The 23,709-nt window shown below is 35.8% G+C and overlaps 2 protein-coding genes across 2 annotated transcripts; one reads left to right on the top strand and one right to left on the bottom strand.

The window, feature by feature from the left end:
• Nucleotides 1–4,057: 4,057 nt before the first annotated feature.
• On the top strand, nucleotides 4,058–7,169 carry LOC103450868 (glycerophosphocholine acyltransferase 1-like). Its single transcript, XM_008390271.4, has 8 exons — nucleotides 4,058–4,375; nucleotides 4,490–4,609; nucleotides 4,768–4,825; nucleotides 4,923–5,023; nucleotides 5,592–5,687; nucleotides 5,775–5,868; nucleotides 6,347–6,584; nucleotides 6,669–7,169. Exons 1-8 carry the CDS (start codon nucleotides 4,289–4,291, stop codon nucleotides 7,030–7,032), a joined length of 1,158 nt encoding a protein of 385 aa, XP_008388493.3. The 5' UTR covers nucleotides 4,058–4,288; the 3' UTR covers nucleotides 7,033–7,169.
• A 701-nt stretch (nucleotides 7,170–7,870) lies between these two features.
• LOC103450878 (myosin-17-like) lies at nucleotides 7,871–20,786 on the bottom strand. The gene is made up of 39 exons (XM_008390283.4): nucleotides 20,360–20,786; nucleotides 18,786–18,914; nucleotides 18,454–18,597; nucleotides 18,201–18,346; nucleotides 17,945–18,101; nucleotides 17,760–17,818; nucleotides 17,202–17,361; nucleotides 16,937–17,086; nucleotides 16,726–16,862; nucleotides 16,485–16,631; nucleotides 16,232–16,333; nucleotides 16,100–16,157; nucleotides 15,903–16,004; nucleotides 15,684–15,721; nucleotides 15,358–15,484; nucleotides 15,102–15,272; nucleotides 14,589–14,720; nucleotides 14,353–14,462; nucleotides 14,192–14,252; nucleotides 13,585–13,762; nucleotides 13,257–13,462; nucleotides 13,002–13,121; nucleotides 12,816–12,914; nucleotides 12,486–12,707; nucleotides 11,950–12,089; nucleotides 11,163–11,280; nucleotides 11,022–11,072; nucleotides 10,845–10,925; nucleotides 10,591–10,761; nucleotides 10,307–10,462; nucleotides 9,990–10,196; nucleotides 9,607–9,744; nucleotides 9,447–9,517; nucleotides 9,233–9,332; nucleotides 9,070–9,126; nucleotides 8,921–8,977; nucleotides 8,743–8,823; nucleotides 8,567–8,649; nucleotides 7,871–8,465 (listed from the first exon to the last, which is right to left on the bottom strand). Exons 1-39 carry the CDS (start codon nucleotides 20,360–20,362, stop codon nucleotides 8,342–8,344), a joined length of 4,593 nt encoding a protein of 1,530 aa, XP_008388505.2. The 5' UTR covers nucleotides 20,363–20,786; the 3' UTR covers nucleotides 7,871–8,341.
• Nucleotides 20,787–23,709: the final 2,923 nt, after the last annotated feature.

Raw genomic sequence — 23,709 nt, 5'->3', positions numbered from 1 at the left:
TTTCCTTAAAAAAACATACGAATTAAAAAACATGTGACTTTTGTCATTCTAAATAAACACGTCATAAGTTACATAACTTGTGTCCTATTTTTCAATGTTGTAAGTGGTTTCTTGTGCTCTCTAGCCCATAGTAGAAATCGTTTCAAACCTTTCCCATTGAGATTCGCTCCACAAGGAGCTAAGCATCACATGATGCTGAAAGTTCCAGACCATATACGTTAGGATTTTAATTTTTAAAAAAATGTCACTATTATATTCCTAGCTTTTTCTTAGTGGTGAATTCTTTTGGGTATATTTCTATCCTTTGCATAAAATAAAGTGAAAATTATAGCAATGATTTGTCAATTTTAATTAATTAGTAGTATTTCAACTAAAAATCATGACCATTTTAATTAAAAATCATGATCATTGGTCTCTTAACTCATCAAAACATGCAGTTAAGGTCATTTTCGTTTACTTCATCATAAATTCATCAAAATGAGTGATGTTGGAAGGATCATTGCTACAATTGGATTAAAGTTGAGTGACAATTGCTATAATTGGGTTAAAGTTGAGGAACCATTTCTCCAATTGAGTTAAAGTTGAACGACCATTACTACAATTTTTCTAATTTGGTTTTCCATATTTGCTATTTTGTTCAGCCTCATATGCATGGCGCATGACTTATGTTGAGGAAGTTTTAATGGAGTTGAGACATTTTGATGGGTTAAGAGACCGATGATCATGAATTTTTAGTTCTTCAACCATTACTCCAATTGTGTTAAAGTTGAAGGACCATTACTATAATTTCTTCTAAAACAAATAAATAAATAAATATATTTGTTTACCAGAACAAAAATAATTTTATTATTGTCATGTCATTATAATTATATATCTCCATTCTCATGGGCCGGAAAATTTATATTACCTGATATTTTCTGGTTTATTGTAGAAGAATTAAGTTAAATTTGAAATCAAATGTAATATATAACTAGTGCTAAATTAAAAGTTATATTTGACTTTCGATAAAACTTTAGAGTGAAATGTGAGACTCCACCTTTAAAAGATACGACATTTATGTTTAACTTTAAATTTGACTTAATCTCTCCCTAATTTAAATTTTTTGATTCAATCATTGAAATTTAACAAATAATAAATTTATGTTGCTCATGATTTACACGCACAAACTTAAATTTGACTTTATAATTTATTTCACACTTGACACGTTGTTGTTGTTTTTTGTTCCAAAAAAGGAGAAGAAAAAACACGTTGTTGTTATTAGAAATTCAATCAATTATTCATGAAAGCTGGAAAAAAAAAAAACCAAGAGAGCCACCCAATTACAAATTTTAAAATGACGCTCCAACCTGTGACATCTCTGTTTATCCCCTTATGCAATTATTGCTCACATTTCTCATTTTTTATACCCAAGTGGATAATGCTTGTGTCGCGATTAATAAATATTTATTGTCCGAATATCATAATCGAAATTGTTCATTTTCTTTATAATTATTTAAATATTATATGTGCAAAAAATCATTCAATTTGAAAATCAGTCATTCATACATGTTAAACCAATTAACAGTTTTAGTAACAAGTAATGAAACCTAATATGTATTGTAATGATTCAGAACATACGCGTGAATGATGATCAACTGTTTATACAAGAACTATCCCAAGTCAACAAGATTCCTCGCTTTGAAAGGATCGGGAGGGGAAAATGTCTATCATACGCAGTTTTACACTTACTTTACAAAGAGACTGTTTACACGATTCGGACCTGTAACCTTTTTATGATCAACCATTCACAGATTATAAAATTTATTCTATAGTCTCATAATGTATCAACGCGTAACATTTACCCACATAAAACATCACTCAATCATATCTTAACTCATAAGTTATGAATGCACGTTGTCCAATATCTTAGTGGATAAGATGTTATAGGATGTTAAGTTTTTACCCATGTCAGGCATCCAAGTTTGAAATTCCTTCTTCCCCTTTATTCTTATAATAATTTAAAATACTTCCCCCTTAATAATAACGAATTAAAAAAAAAACTCATAAATTATGACTCATTAGAGGCATCAGATTTATTTTTTATTGTGTGTTGTTCATAAAATTAAAACTTCAAACTTTATTTTTTATATTTACAAGCGATATCTAAACTACATATTAATAAAACACTCATTGTCAACCAAAACTATATAAAATTACCAGTTTAGCCCTCTAATTAAAACTAAACATGAATAAATAATAGGGAGTTTTAACAAAAAGCCCATGGTACTATTCATTTTAACGAAAAACCATATTTTTATACTAAAAAGTCAAACATAGTACTATTTATTTTACCCTTTATTTTGTCCTTATTGTTAAAACTTAAAGTTTTCAAGCCATTTTCGTTAGTTTTCCTTAAATAATATGGGCAAAAATGTAATTTCACACAATTAAATTTTGCTTTTTTTTTTCTTTTCAAAACCTCACCTACGTGTAATCCAAACATATATTTAATTAAAAACTAAAAAAAAAAATTCTCACTCCCACATTCTTCATCACTCTCTTCCTCTCTCCTTCTACTTCAAAAAAATAAAAATAAAAAAATTTCACACACACTTTGTGTGTGACCATATGCTAGTTGGAAAGAGATCATATTCGGATCTCTTCCACCAAAACCACCGGATCAAGTGATCCGAACCTTTGAAATTTTATCCAATGATAAAAAATTATTATAGTTTTTAAAAGATCAAAACAGATTGGCCATTAGATGAAATTTCAAATGCCCGAATCACTTGATCTGATGATCTTGATGGAAGAGATTCGAAAAAAGATATCTTTTTCATGCTAGTTTTCATTAAATTCATTTAAAATTATTGAAAAAAAAAAAGATTGAGCATCTATTGCAGGAGCACGATGTTTTAGCTAGCTTAACAAATTTACAGGAAACGAATAATTTGATTCGAAAATGTGACGTGAGCATTTTTCTAACTTTTGCGATTTGATGGAAGCCCATGCCTTGATTCTCATGCAGAAATGTTTTAATTTCCACCCTTCACCTTGAACAACGAGCTCGGCCCACTAGCCCAGGCCAACGATAATTCTATTTAATCCCCTGCATCCCCGCGTACTGTTGTCACGAGCCAAGTTACAATCATGCTGCGCCACGTATGCATATGCTTTCGTCATCCTTTAAAGTCAAGGCTGACCTGTGGAGAAAGTACGCGTGGCAGGACGTCGAATCGCATATTCTTTTTTTTTTTGGTAAAAGAATCGCATATTCTTTTATTTCTTTGCGTCAAGAAAAAGGAAGATTATGATATTGGGAGTTTTAAAGAAAAGCCTGTGATACTGTTTATTTTAACGAAAAATTATATTTTTACATTAAAAAGTCAAACCTGATGTTATTCACTTTACCTTTTATTTTGTCATTATCATTAGGATTCAAAGCTTTCAAACTCTTTTCATTAATTTTTCTTATGATATTTAAGGTTACATTCCAATACAACGTAATTATTATTATTATTATTATTATTTTAAATGACAACTGATGTTATTCACTCTTTTCGAGAGTCGGAAAGATTTATAGAAATATTTCAGCTTTCTTCTGATCACAAGTTTGACTTCCACACCAACAACAGGTTTCAACCCCAAAACCTCTAGTTTTTAGTACAACGTAATTATTTGGTACCTATTAAAAATTGAAAATCTTATCTCTTTCAAAAGTGGAATTCTCCACTGATTTTCTACCACTTTATATTTTTAGTACAATATTTTATAATATCGACGTAAAAATTAACGTAAAACTGTGAGATGTCAGAGAATTAATAAAAAATTCAACTTTGAGAAAATCTCGTTAGCATTTATCTTAAAAACTCAAAAGTGCTACTACACTACTCCATTATTTTCCATAAAATTTGTAAATTCTAATTATGTAGATTCAATTTTTTGAATTCACTTGCAACCTATGTCTTACATTGAAATTATTTAATTTTAAACAAATTAATTATATCGTTCGTGTTTTTAATATTGTACATGAATTAATAGAGTCACACGATTTATACGCAAAATATTAAGATAATGAAAAGAAAATTAAGTTTATGATTGAACATGTTCTATAAATAAATACCTCGTAATGCAAAATTACAAGCAGAAACGTACAAATTATTTTTTAATTTTTTTGTGGAAAAAGAGCGCTTAACAGGATTTTGTGTTGTTCTCAAGAACCACCTTCCTTCTTCCCTCCCTCTCTCTCTCTCTCTCTCTCTCTCTCTCTCTCTCTCTCTGACTCTGATTCTGATTCTCCATAGCAAAAATGTCCAACGGCGACGACCCAATGGAGGAAACAAATGGGGATTCGTTTCACCAAGCAGTGAGGCAAGGGTTGAAAGACCGATCAAAGGTATGGCCAAATTCGTTTCCTTTTTTGGCATTTTGTTGTAAAGACGGTTGTTTTGGATTCTGGGTTGTGTTTGCTTCTGGTTTTTGTTGATTTGGGAATGCTTGGTTTTTCCAGAAAGTTGCTCAAACCAAAGAGATTTTGTCGAAACAAGCGGTTCAGACCAGAGAGATCCTCTCAAAGCAGGCTGTGAAGATCGTCAAGCAAGCTGAGGAACACGAAAAGTTCATCAACAAGGTAAGCACTTCAATATTTAAGTAAAAAGTTGAAAACCAATTTCATGTGATTGAATTTTGATCAGCATGTATTGTGTTTGTGCCATTGTTTGAAGTGCATGTATTGGATTTGTTAATTTTTGTGTTGGAAGTTTATAAGTTGTTTTTTACCTGCTTTAGGTGACGCATCTTGTGGGGGTTCTCGGTTTCGGTGGAATTTGCTTCCTCTTAGGAGCAAGTAAGGTTTCTTGATTGGTGAAATGGTTTTAGTAATTACTATTTGAGAAAAGCAATTACGTTGTGTTTTTGTTTCTTACATTTTCATCTTTTAACAGGACCGCAAGACACTCGATATGTATATTGTTTGTTCTATGTCATCTTTGTTCCTCTTCGTTGGATATACTATCGGTTCAAGAAGTGGCATTACTATCTTCTGGTAAGCTTTGCTATTTCATATTGATTTCGTTAAATGCATCTGTTATTCAATTAATGTATGTGGACCTCTAGTAGTGATTTAAAGTCTGTTAATAAATTGTTACTGCATTTGGATGAATAGGGTATTGGTCGTATACATTGGACGATAGTGATAACCATTCGCGTAAAACAATTAAATCATTGGGGGTGGTTTTGCCATCTTCAATACATATTTCGGCTTGATATGGGGTTCCAAGATGACATAGTGGGAAAAATTTTGGGTGTGTTCTAACTGGTTTTGTTCTTTTCTCCTTTTTATTGTCTTACCTACCTTGACAAAGAAGAATGAATACTTCATAAAAAGTTAGAGATAAGAGAGGAAGCAACTGTTGGTTTGAAATTAAGAATAGTGGCCAAGTGTTCAGGTTACCCTAGTTCCATGTTCTCTGATTGAAAGCTTGGTGGAAGCTTTTCAATCATTTGTAGAAAATCGCTGTGCTCCTATCATCCTTCGCTCTTGTACTTTCTACTTTCGTTGGAGTAATTATGATGAAAACTGAGGAAGTAATGTACGTGTTTGTATGTTTTAGGACTTTTGCTACTATGCCAATACGATATTTTTGGTTGACCTGCTTCTTTATCCAAGGAACGAAAAGTTTTTCATGGTTTGCTTCTCATTTGCTGAGGTAAGCAAGAACTCCTTAGTTACTTTGCTTTGTGATGAAGTAACGATTCACTTGTTCAATTGTTTATTCTTTCAAATGCGCAACCAGGGGCCGTTAGCATGGGCATTGATCGTTTGGCGTTGTAGCTTGGTTTTTAGTTCTCTTGACAAAATTGTTAGTGTCCTCATACATCTTTTACCCGGTGAGTCAATTCTTTCCTTACATGTTCTTATGAAGTACCTTTGAAACAATTTTGCAGTGTTTGAATTCTATCTTTTTCGTTGGAAAATTAATACCACGACTTCAAATTGTTATAACTTATAGGTAAAAACATTGCCTAAAACAGTTCTCTCATTCTGTAGAATGTGCACAGAACTGCACATATCTAAGATCAGAGAGAGCTTCCTTTGTGGTGGGTTATATGGTCTCATATAGATTCAAAAATTAAAATAGGAAAACTAATGAAAGGGGCTTGAAAACTGAGTTTTAACGATAAGTACAAAATAAAGGGTAATGTGAATAGTGTCAGGATTGACTTTTTAGTATAAAAATGTGGTTTTTCGTTACAGTAAACAGTACCAGGAGCTTTACGTTAAAGTTTCCGAAAAGTTTATGTTGCATACTCTCTAGTGATCAATATACATTAATGTCATGCCCCTGACACAATAGGTTTACTTCAGGGTTAGTTTTCTTCACCATTCGATGGTGGGATCCAGCAACTTTTGCAGCCATGCATCCGGAAGGAACTTCTCGCAGAGCTTCATGGCCTTACGTAGAAGACAAATCCTACCTTTGGTTATGGCTCTTTTGGGTCCCCTTGTTTGCTTACACCCTCTGGCAGGCTTTGTATTTCCTCATTGTCAATGTTTTACGCCGGCAAAGGCTGTTGAGAGATCCCGAAGTCATGACTTCTTACAGGTTCTTACCGCCTCTCTCCTCATCATCCCTTTAATTTTGGTTCTCCTTTTTCTTTTTCCTCGATTCTGATTTCTTTTCCAACAGGGAGCTCTCAAAGAAGGCGCAGAAAGCAAACAATGTATGGTGGCGCTTGAGCGGTTTGCTTGGGGATCAGAATCGCTTGCTCATGTACATTCTACTCCAAGGCGTATTCACTGTGGCGACAATGGCGCTCACAGTCCCTATCTTCCTGTCATATGAACTGCACGTTAGCTTCCAAATACTCAAGGTTTCCGCAACTGTATGGAACGGAGGAAGTTTCTTGCTCGAGGTAATGCCGAGGCAAGTGATTCTCAAGGAGAAGAAGAAATCAGAAGTGCAGCCAACACAAACTCAGGGGGATCAATCGTTGGATTGTGATCAAATGACAAGTAATCCAGTCGAGGCATCCCCAAGTCCTGTGAAGTAGTAGGCTGTGTAATTTTGTGTTCCTAGAACTTAGCTTTTATTTGTAGAAGGTTCATATTTCTTTTCCAGACTGATGGGAAATGATTTGTTTGTGTACAAATTTGCAAAAAATGAAATTCGGACCGTTACGTGCAAGAACCTTAGTTATCTCTCTCTAGTTTCCTTCTCAGCTAACCATTCCTTTCTTTTCTTTTCTTTTTTTGAAGTACAATGATATATTTTACAAGAGGGGAAGTTCGGCTGAGCTACACAATGGGCAACCTAATTTTGTATCAAATTCACCATCTACGAGATTCGAACCTAAAACCTCACTTTCAAGTGAAGAGGAATATCATCAAACCGTAATATTGAGTGGCAACCATTCCTTTCTTGTGGTTTAATTTTGGAAGATTTGGTGGGCATGGAGAGTAAATTATTAAGTTTCTAAAAAATTTTAGGCAGAAAAAGATTGTTGGGTGGATAGAGTTAAAAGTTGGGTGCGAGTAGAAACTCCCCCTTTTTTAATGGTTCTAACTCATTGGTCAGGGGCAAGTTGGTTAATTAAGATGAGAATGACGAATGAAGATGATGAATATTGAACTGGATTCTTGGTTTTTCTTTCTTCCAAATATAATAAAAGGGGCAATCCCAAACTAGCAGGCTCCCCACTTTGTGAGGGTCAGAGAAGGGAAAAACGTCTATCTTACGCAGCCTTACTCTTGCTTTTCAAAGAAATTGTTTTCACGACTCGAAACTTCTGACTTCGAGTTCTTACAAGTACCGAACTTCTGAGTTCTTAAAAGTAATGCACAAATAAGGAATAATTGAAAGCAATTTTGAGGAAAAGAGGTCAAACAAAATAAAAATCAAATAAATTTTATATTCTGTAATCTTGTTAATACAAAGGCTTCCATCTAGTATTAGAAGTAACAAAAAAAAAACATTACACAACTTAATTACAACTTGCTTCCACATACAACAAATGATGGCCTACAAATCCACTCAAAAACCGGCAGACGACCTTAAAACCCAAGAAAGAAGCTACCGGGCGCCAGTGCCCGTTTCCAGGCACGTCGTCGCATAAATTGCGACGCGGCAACCTACGAAAAACCCTCGTGTTGATAAAACTCGAGGGAAAGAATGAACTGACTCCGCCATCCAAACCAAAATGGATGGCATGAGCAGATAAAACAAGCTCTATACACAAATGTTGATGATTACAAACAATGAAACTATATGCACAAGTTTCAGCACATCACCTGATGTGCTGTGTGTCTTTCGACACAACCATGAAGACCCGAGCGGAGCATGAGAGACGATGATCACGAATATCATTCAGACCGGGGGAGCAAGAAGCCAAACCCAGAGTGTTCACGAATCAATGGTGGAGGTTCAATGTCAGTTACGTCTACTTGTTGCATTGACTTTGAGATGTCGTCCACCGAGAATGGTATGCTGCATGGAAATTCATCGAATTTAAGCAAAGATGTATAATTTTCAGATGGATAATCAAATACAGAATTACATTGTAGTTCGGGGATCACGAATATCAGTACCTTGAGTCATCGTCTAATAGGAAAGAGCTGCTCACAGCATTGTTGGAGTCCTCAGTCATCAGAACTCTCATGCTTGAAATAACCTAAGGTATCGACGAAGAATTTTAGAAACGAAATGTTTTAACATACATCAGAGGACAGAGGCTATATGTCGGTGCCATTTGAAGTCGACTTACATCTGAGGACACACTATGTGTACCGTATTTGTCATCCCAGTACATTGTACTGATCCTGTATAACTGCTGTATGCTAAGCACCTGATGAGGCCACAAGCAGCAATAACATCAGAAGGAAGGAAACATACAATTACGGGAAAAGAAAGAGGTCCGACATTTCAAAGGAAGAGACACGAACCGGGCACAGTTCTTTTGTTATTTCATTCAAGGTCTTCTTCGGTTTCTGATGTATAACCTGAATTTTTTCAGAAAATGGGTCAGCAAATTGTGCAAAAAGTGAGAATTCCCATTTACTGCAATTAAAAGATCATAGAAACGAAATTTTACTAGGAATCCAACAGCCTGCCTAATATGCTTCAGTTCATCCCAAGCTGAGCCGGCGTACTGTTGACAAAAAAGGTTTAAGGTAAAGACATGAGAGATTTGTGAAAAAAGGGTAAGACATGAAAGAATGCATAAACTAAAGTTACAAGTGTCGCATGGTTCTTACTTCCTCACTTGCCCCATAGCACCACTGTTCTAATTCGGCCAAACCTGCTTTCACATACTCCCCATTACTGAACGAACAACACTCACGCCGCAAAAGAAGACTGCAGAAAATGATTGAATTAAATGCCACAAGACCTTTAAACAAAGAGTGGTGAATGGAAAAAAAAGGGGTGGGGAGGGAGGCCGCAGAGAGGCAGAGGACTGATTGGATCTACCTATTGAATAGCTGGACATTGATGAATGAGAATATCTGAGTGAACACCTTGCGGACCAAGAAGGGAGGCACCTGCGATACGCCAAACAATATAAGAATAAAATACTGTTCACCAGAGAATCACAATTTGTTTACGTTCTATGGGGAACTACAGAACTCACATAATTTGCTTTCATTGTCTTCAAGCAATTGTCCAAGCTTTTCACAATGCTTTGCCAATGGGCAATTAAAGCTTGCTGAGCGACAGCATTAGCTTGGGCACGTCCTTTCACTAAACTTGCCCGTGATGTCCTGGGGGCCTGCATAGTAAAAGCGAAATCAGTCAAACTTTCCAGTTGTTCAAGTTGGTATCCCCATTATTTAGGGAGGAGAACATCTACAACACCAATACACGGGCAACAAGAACAAAGTTTTCAATTCCTCTTTTATTAGCATATTCAGACACAATTCCTTCTTTTATTTTCTTTCTTATCTCACATATGGCTATGGATTCTCAAAGAACATGCTTTTGTTCACGGAACCATAAAAAAGTTAAGTAAGCCACCTGGATGCATAATCCGAGCAATGGTGATATCTCCTTCTTCAAATTGTCCCTCATCATTCCATATATCTTCTCAAGGAAGGCAGTAAGCTGCTGCTTAAACAATAATGCAGGATACTTGGCCTCAACTTGCCGTAAGTCATCCAGTCTACCAAGTCCTCTACCATTAAGAAATGAGAGCCCCCCACTTTGAGGAGAAGCCCGTAACCCCTATGAAGACGAAGGTACAGATGAAGATTGGTAGAAAAAATAAGGGTAAGTACAATATGAAACAACAAACTACTTAAATTAGAAGATAAGTAAATGTAAATGCTCTGTACCTGAGACATCCTTCCAAAAAGAGATGCTGATGATGTTCTCCTCCGTTGTGGTGTCATGCTAGCTGCTCCACTTGCCTTTAGTGTGTGCTGGAGCAGCAACAATAAAGTTGAGGTATTGGATAACCAATAAGCTAATACGTCATTATTATCCGGGACCTGCAGTACGTAAAACCAATTGTAACATGTTTAAGAATATTCAAAACTTGTTCTAAAATGTAGTAAGAGGTACGATAAAGTTTGGAGTAACAGGCTGAGATTTCTTAAAACCACCCAGAGTAACTTACCTCTATGGCTGAAGCTATTGTTTGAATTACACGGTCGAAAATTCCAGTCCTTTCCACTTCAAAGGACCTCCAGTGAAGAAGACATTTGTATATGACACAAGCAGCAATTGGTCTTCCCCCGAAAAAACCCAAATCCTGTGATATGCATTTGACCAGCAAGTCCTGGTTCTCCTGAAAACAAGTGGATCGCGGTAAACTAATTAGAAAGACAAAAAGAAAAACCAAGGCGTCAGGACATGCCAATAGCCACTTACCAGCTGCTTTTCATTTAGAGATTTCTGTGGTTTTTCCTCTGACTCGGGTTCGCGTGCATTTGATAAGGCAAGAGTCATATCCTGAAGCATATAGCAAACAGTAAGCAATACAAATAAATTCTTATCCTCTAAAGATTTGCAAAACTTTCATTCATTAAAGCAATGAAGTACACTTACCGATGTGACCTTGGATTCTCCATTTACATAATTCCCATTCTCTGGTGTCCTCTGCGGATTTCAAGAAACACTTAACCTATGAGTTTAAATGACAATGCAAATAGATGCAGAATGGGTAATGATCCTAAATTCAATAGATACCTGAATAATCACCGTCCTTGATCTTGAAGATAGAGATTTTCCAGTCGGTGACATGGTCAATGCTTGTTGACGAAGTACTTGATTCTCCGACTCTATGTTCGAAAGCTTCTCCTCTAGCCTGATATGGAGAATAAATCAACTCCAATGAATATGACTTCACAGAAAATCGAGAGAGACAGAGAGAGACAGAGAAAGACAAAGAGAGACAAAGAGAGACAGAGGGATGCTTTGGATAAAATTAAAAAAAAAAAAAAAAAAAACAAAGGAGGGCACATTTCGAGACAAGAGAGGCAGAGGGAATAGTGCGTATCAAGGTGACAATTGATAGCAGCTTAAAAAAGCCTGATTCGTAAATGTAAAGGAGCAAGAAGGGAAAAAATGTAAAATTGAGTGAAGAATGGGATGAGGGTCAAGCAACTGTTCTGCAGTCTAAGTTGAGCTCTTTTTAGCATAATTTTCCTCCACCTTTTCTCTGGGGCCTCTTTATAATTATAAATTATATGCGTTTGGGCCCAAAAACATTTTCTAAATCTTTTTAGTTCCTTTTAAGTCAGGCGAAAAACAAAAGACCTCAAGTAAAAACGTGAGTAGTAATTGTAAAGGGGTGGTGTGGAAAAATAAACGTAAAAGTGAGTGAAGGGTGGTTAACAACCAACAAAATGTGAGCTTGCATTTTAACCTGCTAGACATGATGGGAAAATCTCGAGCCAGCCAGGTGTACGAAGCATAATCGTTATTATAACATACTAGAAACCTGACAATTCCATTATTACAAGCGTTTACAAACCTCTGTGCAGATTCCTGAAGCTGGTCCACTTTTCTGCATGAATCTTCAAATTGTTTGACCAGCTCTGCATTTCTAGCCTCAGCATCAATAGAAGCTTTCCTTGCCTCTTCCGCTGCCTGTCTTTCTGAGAGCAGCAAGGCCTGTAAAGTTTTAAGGCGTCATTAAGTCAGCACCTACCATAACTTTTCTACATGATATAACTAGAACAACTTTTAAGCAAAAGAACATAAGCTTAACAAAACTCAGGTAATTAATTCAGGCCAAATAGATCAGGCTTCAAGCTAACCCAACCAATTGGCAGTCCTAAACCTAAAATGCACAACCAGTTGCATTTTCAATGTGACTGTCTGCATTACAGAGGTATGACCTCCTCTGAACACAGCAATCATCAGGATCAACTATTATTTGTCTATTTTAGTTGAAAATGCATTATTGTCATCGTTATGGTTATCCGTTACAAACTGGTAAATCTAAAAGGAGAAGATACTTCATTGACAGATAGATAGCATTCATCATCCAAGTTAAAGAGTCCCCACCTTCAAACTCTCCACCTCAGCAGATAATGAGTCAATTTTTTCAGTGTCTTGAATTATTACAGGAGTCTCCTTAATGACAGGAGGTGCTTCTTTAACAGCTTTCTCAAGTGCTTCTCGTTCTCTAATTGCTCTGGCATTTGCTTCTTCTATTTGTATTTGCATTGCATGCAAAGCTTCTTGCAACTTAGCAGTTTCTTGGGCCTTTTCCTCTTCTAAATCAGTCTGCAATTTAACTCATCACACATTAATTTAGGTGCTATTAAATGACCTACTTTCTCTCACCAACCAACAACACCAACCAAAATGGGTATTAAATATAAACATATTTACCCTTAATCGCTTCTCAAGTTGCAGGCGCCATGTAAGTTCTTCCACACGCTTTTCTAGTTTGTCTTTAGCTTCTTTGAGGGCCCCTGTTTCTCTTGCAGCCTGAACAGATTTAAACCACAAAGTAATTGATACGACACCTGAGATCCTCCTATGGAAACAAATCACATTAAGGAGTGTAATACAAACCATTTTGAGATTTCTGAGCTCTTTCCGGGCAACCCTACGCCTCCACCCACACTGCGTATATAATGCAGCTTTCTGGAGACTCCTATAATAAGAATAGGCTATGTGGCCACGCAAATGAGTCTGGAAGCAATCAACAAGAACAACTAATCAATATTAATTCATCTGAAACAAGATGCATGAACAGAAACATAGAAGTTCCTAGATTTCCTCACGAAATTTAAAACAATACAGTAAGAATATGAGTGATGATAGGACCTGGATAAGAATTGCAGCCTTAGTTTGCTTTCTGAATCTGAATTCATTTCGAGCAGTCATTGCTCTCAACCCTGTCTGTATTGTGATTGCAGACAACCGTACTGTCGAGAATGATTTCCTGGCAATGTATCGTCGGAAATCTTTCTGTATCTTGACAGCTGCTGCTTGTTGTCGCAGCTGCTCAAATATCTCACGAGCATATGTTCCTGATTTTTTTTTATAAAAACCAAGAATACAATTATAATCTGGAATACCTCTGGGTTGAACACCAATTAATATGATGTGTTAGGCCAAAGGTTATTATTTAAATGCCAATAGATGATGATACCTCTCACATAAGATTGCAATTGAATAGCAGCTTTGCGTAATGCAAAGAACTCTTTGCGTGCAACATATGTACGGATTTGTCTTTGTATAGTTCTGGCTGCATTTCCAAGTACCTCTGCTCTCCTTGCATCCAACTCAGCCATCTGACCAGCTCTTAGAAAGACCTTTGTCTTGCCTATCTGCCAAGGAGTTGAACAAAATGATTATCAGACAAAAGGTTCATCGACAAAATGCTTGGCAAAATATGAAAAATCAAGTGAATTACGCAGAAAACAACAGCATACATATAGTAAGTTCAAACAGGTTACACAAGCATCATCTATATGATAGCACTAAGAACTAAGAAAAAGTGAAGAAATTTCAGAAAGCTATTAGCCTGCTAGGGACAGCTGACAGGCATGGATAGTCGGGTCCCCATCAACTCCTATTAGAACAGGGATGTCAGGCCTACAACCTGGGTTCGTGCAGTAATGACCTCATCTCAAGCCGGCATTGTTTAAAGATAAGCTTGGGTATAAAATATAGGGTGCATATGGGTCGCACTACCCAAGCCTGCCTAACTGCCGTAGCTAAGTAGTATCATCAATGAACATAAAAACTTGAATCACCTGATAACCAGTCAATCCCAGTTTATCCAGGATCATTTGGCATGCAACCTTGTCCTCGCAGCTGTTCAGGCAAAAGTAAAAACAATTCAACATTTCTGTTGAAAATGAAAGCTATAGATAAAAAAATCTGTCTTTCACCTGGCATAAAAATGTGTACTTACTTTCCTTCCAAAACTTCAGGAGCAAGAACCCCAAAGCGGAGAAGAAAATCATAAAATGTACGTCGGGTAGGATATCCCGCGCAGCTGATCCTAATTGCCTCAAGAACACCCTGAAAAATAATAATAATAATGACTGGTATAAGCTACCCAGATACACAGGATTTCGGATGATTATTTTTGCAGGTTATGCAGTAGAAATTAAGCACAAGAGGAATTTATAGGCAGATCATACTCACACCACAGCGTAATTGTTGTATAATGTTAAAATTCTCAAAAATGGCAGGCTTGAGGACACTGTTCGGCTTCACACATCTGATATAGTGAGGTTCTGTTGAATTTAAGGTCTCCATCAAAGATTGTAGTTGTAACTGCATTTTCAAGAAGACAATCTCAGTTGTTGCCTCCATAACAAAAAGTTTTCAATAATCTAATATATTAAGATGTAGCTGAACATTAAATTTAAAGTAAAGGTGTTCTGTACAGACAATTCCATACATCGTGTCATGCAACAGACTCGGTGCTCCAGAAAGTGACTAAGAGAGTACATAGTGCTCAATAAATCAAACTTTTGGGTGTTATCTGAGACGACTTTGCAATGTCAAGGATAAGAATTCATCCTCATGTAGACTTATGGCGTCCCTCCGACTCACTACCATAAATTTAAATCTAAAATGTGGATACTAATTTAATAAAAAAACTATAATCCACACCATTATAAGACAGTGTAGAGTACTTGATCCAAATAATACCTTGAAGCGTGATCCAATGGATGAAAACTTCGATGACTTGGATGAATCCTCTGGAAGTGGAGGAAATAGCCCTGCCACAAAAGGGCATTTGGAGGCTGTCAACAGATCCTGGTGCTCTGCAACCACATAATCTTTGTTTTTATCAAGGAACTGATCAGCCAGATAAGTTACCTGAAAAACAATTGATGAAAGTTTAGCAAAAATTACAATAATATATAGAGGTACTGGAGATGCATAATGGCTCCAACATGTATACCTCCCCTGCATAGTGAGATATGGTAAAGCTAGTACGAGAAAGCTTCGGTTTGATAAAGCGCTTGTTTTTTGTAAATGTCTGGTATAACTTCTGAGCAAATGTTTCATGTGTGGATTTAGGAAACATACTGCGAAGCAAAAAGACAAACATGAATCCAACCAAAAGGAAGAATTTAAAGAATTCAAGCTTGAGTACAATTGTTCATAAAAATGAAAATTAGAGGATAAAAAACACAAAAACTAGAGCAAGTTAACTTCTAATTAAGGTAAGAATTCTGATTCCATCAACTTCATAAAAAATTGCATGATTAAATATTATCTACATACCAGGCTTCATCTAAAAGTGCAATTATCCCTCCAGGTTTCTGGAAACAGAAAAGAAAAAAAAAAGATTAAACAATAACTCAAGTGAAATGGAATGAGGAAACCGTAGACTTCTGTTATTCTTTCAGATGAAGGAATCCCACATTATGAGTTTGTAGTCATGTAAACTATGCTAGCCATTTTGGATAATAAACAAGAATGCAGCAAGCAACAATCTGTCACCTTTTCAATCAGATCCAACACATCTTGGTTATCAACAAACTCAATGTAGCTCCAATTGATTTCTTCTTTTGTATATTCTTCCTGTTCCATCTTAAAGACATGCTGCAACATGCAATTACCAAAAGATTTTGATTAAGACTGAACTAAACTATTATCATTAAAATTAGGAAGTGAGAACTATGCCAAAAGTTTCTGACCTGATTGAAATGTTGTTGCAACTTCTCATTTGTAAAATTGATACAGAACTGCTCAAAACTATGGAAAAGGAAACTTGTCAGCTGCAAGACTAGATCGTACATTGTAAACAATATTTGAAGTTGAAAGTTTACCTATTGAACTTAAAGCTCTCAAACCCATAAATATCAAGAACTCCAATCAATGTCTTTGAGTTTGGATCTTGACCAATTGAGATGTTAATTTTCTCCACAAGCCTGTTGCATTAAAGAGAATTTAACGTAAGAATCAAAAACAGTGGTTAGAATACATGTGTTTGATACTATACGACAACAGATGTTCATGGCTAAACATGCATGGACACAACAAACACGTACAAATAAAACCACTGTAAGGAAGTTCGATTACCAGTCAAACAAACGTGAATAAATAGTTTTGGCTAAGGCATCTCTGCTAGCCAATGCAGAAAGAGGGTCAAGAGTCCTTGTAATGATTTCTTCTGGTGTTACCATTACACGCTTAATGAGAGCATCTTCCAAGCTCTTAGGATCACACCTACAATAAAGAATAATTGATATGTCATTAATAAAAAGGTAATAATATGAGATTCAAAATGCATCAAATGTAGGAAATGATAAAAGGAGCATACTTAAGCAACTCAGCTGTCGTCTTCAGATGGAATCTAGACTTCTCATCCTTAATGACAGAAGAGTCAATATCCTCTCCTTTTGCAAATTCAACATTGCCAAGATGCAGAATTGCAGCTACTACCAAAAAAATTGCATCCTGGAAAAGAAGAATTATTATCAAACTGAATGTAACACCACACAATCTATCTTAGCACATCTGAGAACACCGACCTGCTCTTCTTCACTGATCCCAACTACATCCATAGCCCTTCGGGTTGCAAGATATTCTTCACCGTCATCTATTCCATCCAGCTCATAGCAACTGGATTGATTCAAGTAATGGAATTGTTTGGGGTCTCCCAACTTAAATTTATCTCTCTCCTGAAAGATTTTAAGAAGCAACAATGAACTGTAACCATCCATCACAGGTATAGAACAGCAAAACATATGACGGATGGTGAGGTGTGTGGTTCAATGTCAAATACATTTTAAATACCTCAGGCGGCGAAGCACAAAGAAGGTAAAAACAATGATAGTTTCTTTCAGGATCTGAGATTTGGCAAACTCGAGACCTTTCAAGCAAATAAGTCCTTATAGCTGCCCCAGAGATCCTCCCATTCTTGTCAAATTGAATCTCCACGAATTTACCAAACCGACTGCAATGTGCAAACAGAACAGACATTGAGAGAGTAAACTGTGAAAAGGGAAAGATGTACACCAAATTTCCCTGACATCAGTTGTATGATTTATGTATTAAGATATACAAAAATGATGTAGGCTTGTGTGGCCGGCCAACACAGATTTTACCGAACCAGAACAAAGTATCCAGTCAGAATTTTCTTATAATCTCAAGACAATCTCTCTTCCTTATTAACAATAGAATACTGTTAGATATATATTATATTATTATCTTGCATTTCTTCTTGCACATTGTCCATCATTCATTTGACAGTTAAATGCACGATATGGGAACCAGACACATTTACACTACAATCTTTCTGGCATTGGTGAAACCATGATTCAACTTGTCAAGCTCGGGAATGAAAATACTCACCTGGAGTTGTTGTTTCTGACAGTTTTGGCATTTCCAAATGCTTCAAGAACTGGATTGGACTGTGAATAATCAACCAGAAAATTAATCCAGGTAACAATATTCATCCCATTTGAACTTAAACAATATTACATTTTCAAGATAATATATGGACCACAGTCTAAAGGCAGAATATAGTCTCATCATACTTCTAGAACTTGTTGTTCAACTGTCCGCCCTTCTACACCAATTCGACCTCCAAGGTATGCAAGATATCGCATAAGCATCTTTGTTGTCTCTGTTTTACCAGCACCACTCTCTCCACTAACCAGAATTGAATTGCTTTTTCCCTCATTGATCATTGCTCTGTTATATAAAATACTCAAATAGTAAGAACGTGATGGGAAGAAATGTGGGGGAACTGAGAACATAAATATTGCACCTGATAGGATATATTTAAGTTACCTATATGCAACATCTGCAATTGCAAAAACATGAGGGCTTAACTCCCCAAATTGGGCTCCTTTATATTGTTCCATCATATGCACGTCATACAAATGTGGTAACCTTTGAAATGGATTTACTGCAATCAAAATATTTCCAGTGTATGTCTGGAAAGATATACAAGGATAATACAACAAGACAGTCAAAAACTTTTCATTTCAACTCAAAAATTCCTCCAGCACTACTAACGAACAGAGAAAACTTTGTATCTTACATATATTTCATTGAGTTCATATCTGGCTGCCAAATTATTCAGAACTCCTGGTTCATGCAAATATGACAGCTTTGTCATGTCATCCACACCTCCAGGAGGAGCTTCAGTATCCTCGGGAAAGACTTTTGAGATATTTGAAACAACCTGCAACCAGATTTTCAGTTAGTGAACGTTATAATACCTAGCATAAAGTATATCATGATTAGTCGTACATCAAATTTCCACATTAAAATTTGATGATCAAAAAAACCAATTTCATTTGCATAGAGAAGTTTCCAATGCAACAAAAACATATCTCTCATCACACAGTAAATACATTAAGTATGGCTCACCGTTTTCCCATTTTTGGTACGTATGTGAACTTCTTCACCACTAATACGGAAAACTTCTCCACCAATCCATGCTTCCTTTGGATCTTCAACCCAGACATGAGAACCTACAATAATGTTAACTGGTGGAGCCTGCAAACACAAACACGTTAGAATGGAAAAGATAAAACGAATACAATAAACTATTGTTCACAAACAGCACATAAATGAAAAAGAAACATTTCTCAAGAGAACTATTTTATAGCTCAACTTTTTGGATTTTATAAAATCAATGAAGTGTTTTAGTAACAACTTTCTACCATAATGGAATAGAGTCAATAGGAATTCGATCCAAAAGTAAACCTTATACGAGTGAGTTCATAATAAGTTCAACTATAAATAATACAGGTGTCCAAAGTATTTCATCGAAAATTGTTGGAAAGCTGTTTGAAAATTTAACTTAAAAGTTGAATCAAATAACGTACTCAATGGCTATAAAATTCTTTAGAAGACAAATGTAAGTGAAAATTTACACTAAAATCATATTGGTGGCTGGAAAAATCCATGAAGAAAAGTAATAGGACCCCAACATGTATCTAACAAAATTCAACAGTTGTTCAAAACAAAAAACAAAAAATCAACAAATTGTTCACGGACTTTAAAACCACTAAAGGAAACTAAAACAAGAAATACGGCTAAAAACCAGAAGTAGCAGACAATAAATTTACAATTGCAGCAACATTGCCACAGACACCCCTCCAACATCTTCGACCTCCATTTCAATATTTGACTTAATGTTGACTATGAAGCCACATTCAAAGTTTATGGCACAACTAACCACACTACTTCCAAAAGCTCCATTTCTTATATATATTGAAAGGCCGCGAACAACTATTATGCATGAAAGTTGCAATGCCAACGAACATCCAGAATTCAAAATCCTTCTAGCATGACGGGAGCCGTCCAAGTCCTTGTTAATTGACTAAAATGGACCACCACCCTCTCACTAATTTCAAAAATTACCTTGCCATGTCATTTCGTATGGAATTAGAACCTCTTATGGTAAGTAAATTATTCCCCATCCACTTCACCTATCACATGATTACGCATATGACTAAACTCAGCCGAATCTATCAAGTAGAATTGGATTGTTTAGACCACAATGCCTCTACTAGACAATCTTAATGCTCTTAGCATCAAAATCCAACAATACATTTTTTTCATCTCTTTGTTCCTCTTGTAGCGGCCATAGCTACCGATGCATATTCATTGAATTTGAATTTCGCAAACCCTTTTCGCATCGCAACCAATAAAAGCTGACAATTCAAAAATTAAAAATTAAACATTTGTGCCTGTTTTTGCAAATTTCTTATCTTTTCAATTGCTACATGATTTGAGCTACAAAACTAAAAACCATACAATCAATCCGGAGCTTCGGATAATCAAACTTTCAGCAAATTAAGCCAAACCAACAATTTCACTAATAAAAAAAAAACTAAATCAAAATGAAACTTGCATAATCAAACTTCAGCTAAGCTAACCAATCAATCAAATAAATCAAACTAATCAACCATTTCAACATATTTCTTTCAAGTTACCATATCGATTGCACAGAGCGATCTCCTCTGCTATGACATCCGATACAGGACAGAGGCAAACAGCAAGTGATTCGGCGAGTCAGATCGGAGCGAACCGGACCGGAAGCTTTGAACTTTCAGCCGCAATACCGACAAACAAATTTGAACTTCGAGCCGGCGAAGACGAGAAGGGAAAGCGTACAAAGCAGACGATAAAATTCTCGGCCCCTTTCTTCCGAAGCTTTTTTTTCTTTTTTTTTTCGATTTTTTTGTTTCTCTCTCTAGAAATCGAGGTGTGGAAGCTTAAATACGAAAAAGCCTTGAAAGCTTCTACGTCTCTCTGTCTCTTTCTCTCTCTAAGTTTTTGAGTCTTTCTCTCTCCAAGTTGTTGAGTCCTTCTCTCTCTAAAAGTTTTTGAAGTTGTGCGCTCTCCGTTGTTGCTTGCGGCTGTGCGTTTCGGACAGTTAGAGTATTTTTCTACTTTTTTTATTTTACTGGTCTGGTCAGCAGGGGTCCTAGAGAGAGAAAGTAGAGAGAGAAAGGAGGAAATGCTTCGTGAGCTCCACAAAAGTTGGCTTTCGGCTCTAAAACCGACAGATTAGAATCAAAATCTATGTTTATTGGGTAGATACGTCTTTTTAAATTACGAAAAAACCCTTCTTCATTTTAAGAGGTATTTTTTTCTACCGACTTTGACTAAACGCTCATGTACAAGCTGCTAAAATACATTAGGAAACTATTATTTGTATTGACTAACATATACTATTTAGATATCACATATATTTGATAAGCATCACTCATCTTCAATGATGACGCTCAGTAATGTAGCGGAATTTAGAATATGGATATTTATGGAAATGTATCATGGACGGAATTAGTGAAAGGTAATAATACCTTGTAAATATCTATTTAACTTCATTATTGTAATATGTTTTCAATGTAGATAAAACGGTATAAATGATTAAAATGCACACGAGATTTATAGATTTATGATCCAATTACGGTTATTGAGAATCTTATAAGAATTAAGGAATGTATGGAATTCATAATTATTATGAATTTTTGCGATATTATTTGAAACTGTAATGAACTAAGTTTCAAATTTTCATAATTCTTTATTCAAAAGTAAAAACAAAATATAGTATTTTCAATTTGAATTTGTGTTGTTGGAGTAATTAATCACTATTTTACCAACTTTTTGACTTGACTAATTTGCACAAGGCCGATTTGAGCAACTACATTAGTAGTTTTTTTATCACCAATTCACCAAGGAGGTTAAAATGGTAATTCGCACAACGCCAAACGACCAATATATTCTTATGAATAGAATTACGTTTTACGACATGACAAACCGATATCCGCCTACAATTCGCTGGCGCCTGAATTTTGTATTGCCTCTAAATACTTGGGCTGGAGGAAACATTCCGTGTAAACACTCACACTGTATGTTGGGTGTCCGTGGATTGCCAATTTTTTTTTTTTTGGATACAAAAGTAAAGTTCTTTTTTTTTTCTTTTTTTTTTTTTTGAGAGAACTAGTAAAGTTATTTACCAAAACACAAACTTACAACACAAAGGCCCAAAGACAAAAAATACAAGCAAGAAAGAGTGGGCCAGCCTAACAAACCAAAAATGAGTTCAACCAAAAGTTGAGGCCCTAAGCAGAAAGAAAGCCAAAAAAACTGAGAATTCCACTGCAACCACCGCCGCAGCAGTGCATCTCGACCCACACAACTCCATGCCCCAACCAAGTATCGCCTCGTCGATCACCATCATTCAAACCCAATCATCCCTCCGAGCACAACCACAAAGTGAAGAGAACCAGCAACCAAGTGAAAGAAGCTCGTGGGATTCCACTCGCAACACTGCCAACAAAGGCAAACATTTATTCACCATCTCGGTGGGCTGCAATAAATCGTGGTGAAGCGTGACTGCATATCGAAGCTTGAATAAACAAGGAGGAAGAACACATATGGGGTGAGAAGAAAAGGGCAAACCGAAATGGAGAATAGGGGAAAAGCAGTAGAAGGGAGATAAGGAGGAGACAAAGAAAGAGAGGAAATAACAACCACTAACCCATGCCACAGCTAGAATCGGCGACACCGAATTTGAACCCAATGGAACCCACTCACACCAACTGTGAGAATCGCCTTTAAACAGAGGGTCTCTCATAGGGTGAGAAAAAAGTAGCTAACGCAGGCTTAATTTGTGTTCCCCATGGCCACAAAGTATGAGATTCGTTATTTAGGTACCAAAAAAGGATTTGAGAGAGGTTATATTTAAACCATGAGATTTGATATTCACAACCCTATTAACAAAGAATGTGTTGAAGTAAAAATGAGTGTGTTTCAGCCACGCCAATTGTTATGACCTTTGGTCACCATCCTTTGATCAAAAACCAAATTATAAATTAGAGCTATGATAATCTTTTGGAACTAATTTTTTCCCTAATTTCTTTTACTAATTAGAAAGCAAAAGAATTTAGTTATATTTGGATCATATTTCACGTGGGTGGCTCCAAAATTTATGATATTATTCAAAATATTTGTGGTTCAATTAAATAACTATTGACTCGATTGCTTACGAAAATAAATAAATATTGACACAATTAACTCATAAAATAAATAAATAAATATTCTCAAACAACTTACGAAAATAAATAAATATTAACTCATAAAATAAATAAATAAATAAATAAAGATTGACGGACACGATTCATGGATGCTCGTGCATGTGGATTTTTTTTATTATTATTTTTGTTTAGTTTAAGAAGAGGGGGCAATTTTTGACATTTTGAATGTTTCACCGAATCTTGCCTCTCCCATTATATATAAAGATTCACCAAATGTATTTGATTTTCTTCTGCTTTCAGTATCACTAGCAATTATCGAATAATAAATTTGTGTATCACAAATTATATACCCGAACATGTTGCAACAAAATTGTAATATCCCGAAAATTTTAAGTGGGGATTAAGAGTGAATCACTTGTGGTCTTTGTTAGCAAAAATTGATTTGCCTTATTTGAGGTTAGATCAATTGGCCTTTGGCCATTAAAAGTTTTTAAAAAAAATAAAAATAAATAAAATTAAAAAAAGGGTAAAGTTGACGTTTAGGATATAAAAAAAGGGGATGGGTTATAGAAATCCCCATTTAGCTGCTTTCCCTCCAGCCAAAAGTAATGAAAGGGGTTTACCCCTTTTAGCTCTTCACTTGTCAAAAAGAAAATCTAAGGAAGAGGAGTTTAGTTTTCTTTGCTTGTGAAGATTAGAACAATTGAGGATCTTTCTTTTGTCTCCATTTAAGGTATCTATTTCTTACCTTTGGGATCTATTTGATTTTTTTGGTTTGTTAACCCATGAATTAGTTTGGG

Source organism: Malus domestica, chromosome 02 (genome assembly GCF_042453785.1).
Source record: "Malus domestica chromosome 02, GDT2T_hap1".
In the NCBI taxonomy this organism is placed as follows: Eukaryota; Viridiplantae; Streptophyta; class Magnoliopsida; order Rosales; family Rosaceae; genus Malus; species Malus domestica.
Note: the sequence above shows the minus strand (reverse complement) of the source record. Positions and strands in the feature narration are given on the sequence as shown.

Bases quoted from the DNA above. Each gene is read 5' to 3' on its own strand.
- LOC103450868 (XM_008390271.4), top strand. From the start codon at position 4,289: ATGTCCAACGGCGACGACCCAATGGAGGAAACAAATGGGGATTCGTTT. The intron at 4,376-4,489 runs GTATGGCCAAAT...TGGTTTTTCCAG, and splicing joins GGTTGAAAGACCGATCAAAG to AAAGTTGCTCAAACCAAAGA. The intron at 5,024-5,591 runs GTAAGCTTTGCT...TGTATGTTTTAG, and splicing joins AGTGGCATTACTATCTTCTG to GACTTTTGCTACTATGCCAA.
- LOC103450878 (XM_008390283.4), bottom strand. The intron at 17,362-17,759 runs GTGAGTATTTTC...TGCACATTGCAG, and splicing joins GTCAGAAACAACAACTCCAG to TCGGTTTGGTAAATTCGTGG. The intron at 10,762-10,844 runs GTAAGTGGCTAT...ACTTGTTTTCAG, and splicing joins CTCTAAATGAAAAGCAGCTG to GAGAACCAGGACTTGCTGGT.